Raw genomic sequence first — 2,651 nt, 5'->3', positions numbered from 1 at the left:
TGACCCAAGCGTGGCCCTGCCGCCAATGGCACTCGTCGGCGTACAAGGCGCGTGGGGGCTCGTCTTCACGACGTTTCTGGCGTACCCGATCGCGTACCTCGTGCCGGGCGATGACGCCGGGTCCTACGAGCGCCTTGATGCCACCTTCCAAGTGCTCGCGACGTCGAGATCGATCCAGTGGCTCGTCCTTGCGCAGCTCGTCGCGCTTTTGCTCATGAACATCTTTCGCATGCTCGTGCTCTTTCAGCTCGATGCGCTCTGGGTCTCGATCATGAACAACTTTCGGACAGGTGGCGTGTGGGCCGTGAACCTCGTCTTGTACCATGCCATCACCCACGGTGCATTTGGCGAGGTGTGGACGCACTGGAGCTACCTCCAGCTCGTTGGGATGCTTGTACTCTTTGTGGGCACGGCCGTCCATGACGGCCAGTTCCACAATCAGGCCGCCGTCGTTCAAAAGTCGAGTGTTGAGACGGTGCCAATGACGCCGTGTGAACACACCGCTCCATTTGCTCTTTTTCCCGAGAAAATTGTCGTGTAGAACATGTTAGCACGCCACCTATCAAATTCAATACTAGTAATCTACTAGTAATGAATCTGTGTACACATGTAAATACGACCCTCCAGGTGGAAGGTCATCACATACGGGCATTTTCAAGCTCATGCATACTGGTAATGCAGGCTGCAATATGCATGAGCATAAAATGAACAAACCTGTAATTCTAGAAATCAAAAATAGAAACTTGATGAGTTGCAAAAAGTAAGCAGTGCATGAAAGCCCTAATGGTCTAGTGGTATGATTCCTGCTTTGGGTGCAGGAGGTCCCGGTTTCGATCACCGGTTGGGGCCTTTTTGTATATTTTTATCTTGTGCACCTATTTAATTGCGTCAGACCACAGCGTTGGGAGCTTTGATGTGGGTACTACTGGTAGTATGGTTGCACACCCCACTGGGGTACTAGTACACCAAGGGTATATTATATACCCTTGAGTACACTTTTCGTGGTCCCTTCTCAATACAATGGACAAGACCTATTGTCATACTCTCACTTTGCCGTCGACGTCTTCGTAGTAGATTGTGTAATATTAGTAGATGGGATTTGTGCAGAAGTGAAAGCGTGATAGCAGATGCCGGCATGGTACTGGTTTCAGTCACAAGCAGTCACCCTAAGCTTAGCGGGGCTAAACAAACGCATTGACAACTACGAGGACACTACAGTAACGCTAATGCCACATTACCGGTATCGTGGTGCTGCGGTCGTGCTGCGGTGCGACCATGCGGCGCGACGCCAATCCCAAAAAAATACGGACTCAATCACTGTGCTCAACTTGCGCCACGCTCGCCCAGCACTCCAGTGACTATCTGCAGGCTTGTACATGTGATAGCCATCATTTCTTCTCAAAGAATAGACACAGCTACAGACATGCACCAAACCGTGCTGGCTGCGTCGATTTGAATAGGTTGAGTTGTTCATACCCAAACCTTGTTGATGACAAGTGCTAGCTCGCCACAATTAAACGCGTAAGAGATATTAACGCCCTACTAAGCCAAGGTGTAGCTAGCACGCGGGATGGGAGGCTCTCATGTTAGCCTTGATCCTGGTCAAGGTCGAGCGGATGGGGCCGCTTCTAAAAGTCGAAGAAGTTTTCTGCGCAAGGCCGAGCGATCCAGAACCAAGATCTAGAGGCATATAGCCTTGGATCTATGATCCAAGGCGCAAAGCAAGCGTGCTCAAGCCATTTCCAAATTGGTAGTGTCAATCAATAGCTAACCCGCCTCCCCCACCACTGGCATGGTGGACACCTATACGGTTGTTGCACCATGTAGTTTGGTCTTGCTTGAAGAAGAGACTGATGGAAATACATTGGTGCTCGAGTGTGACGGGCTCGTTCTGCTACATTGCTGCACCTCGTACTTCCGAGACCCAGTCTGTGTTGGTGCTGGTGCTACTACCCCATACCATGCCCTGGTCTGCGTTGCAACATCTTCTTTATGTGTCGCTCAAAAGCACGAGGCGGCGACGTACCTCTAGAAACACTGAGCTCTTCGTGTTACCAACCACCTTTATAATACCCCATCAATAGTTCACAACGCAGTTTACACATAACAAAACGTAATAACAAATCGTGTCAGGGGGCCGCAGTCGTGCGTCTTGTGGCTGTTGGGCACTTGATAGATGTTCGGACACGTCGCGTTCGCACAGTAGGCGCTCACACATGATGGCTCGACGACACCAAAAACCTGGACGCTCACGGGGACATTGAAAGACGAGTGCGTCCCGGGAGCGCACCGGTCCCAGCTCGACCCACAAGCAACGGGCACCACACTAAGGTCGTACCAGACGCGGGCTCCATCCCAGTTGAACTCAAACACTAGACAGTTACCATGAGCGACGAGGCACGGATTAAGCCACGGAGGACGTACACGTGGCGTCGACGGACGCGCCGAGACGGGCCATCGCCGACGTCCCAAAGTCCGAAAACTTGAAATCGATCGATGCGCCGTACGGTAGCGGCGCTACGTGGTCGGGCACATTGAGCCAGCGCCAGTACAGCGCGTTCTGCGCCGTGCCGTTGCAGTAGTTGATAAAGCGGTACGTTCCAGGCGGCTGCGCCGTCCGCGCTTCGGCGCGACTCGTGCTTGGCGTCGGT

The 2,651-nt window shown here is 52.5% G+C and overlaps 2 protein-coding genes and 1 non-coding gene across 3 annotated transcripts; 2 read left to right on the top strand and 1 right to left on the bottom strand.

The window, feature by feature from the left end:
• Positions 1-25: 25 nt before the first annotated feature.
• On the top strand, positions 26-541 carry SPRG_18122 (hypothetical protein; the record flags this gene model as incomplete). The annotated part of the gene is made up of 1 exon (XM_012357555.1): positions 26-541. One exon carries the CDS (start codon positions 26-28, stop codon positions 539-541), a length of 516 nt encoding a protein of 171 aa, XP_012212945.1.
• Positions 542-777: 236 nt separating this feature from the next.
• On the top strand, positions 778-849 carry SPRG_30231. Its single transcript has one exon. It is a non-coding gene; the product is annotated as a tRNA-Pro (tRNA).
• Positions 850-2,404: 1,555 nt separating this feature from the next.
• SPRG_18121 (hypothetical protein) lies at positions 2,405-2,560 on the bottom strand (the record flags this gene model as incomplete). The annotated part of the gene is made up of 1 exon (XM_012357554.1): positions 2,405-2,560. A coding segment is annotated over one exon (156 nt), but the record flags the coding sequence as incomplete, so codon positions are not given.
• Positions 2,561-2,651: the final 91 nt, after the last annotated feature.

The sequence above is a fragment of the Saprolegnia parasitica genome (genome assembly GCF_000151545.1).
Source record: "Saprolegnia parasitica CBS 223.65 unplaced genomic scaffold supercont2.990, whole genome shotgun sequence".
In the NCBI taxonomy this organism is placed as follows: Eukaryota; Oomycota; class Saprolegniomycetes; order Saprolegniales; family Saprolegniaceae; genus Saprolegnia; species Saprolegnia parasitica.
The sequence above is the reverse complement of the archived record's forward strand: the minus strand, read 5'-3'. Positions and strand labels throughout refer to the sequence as shown.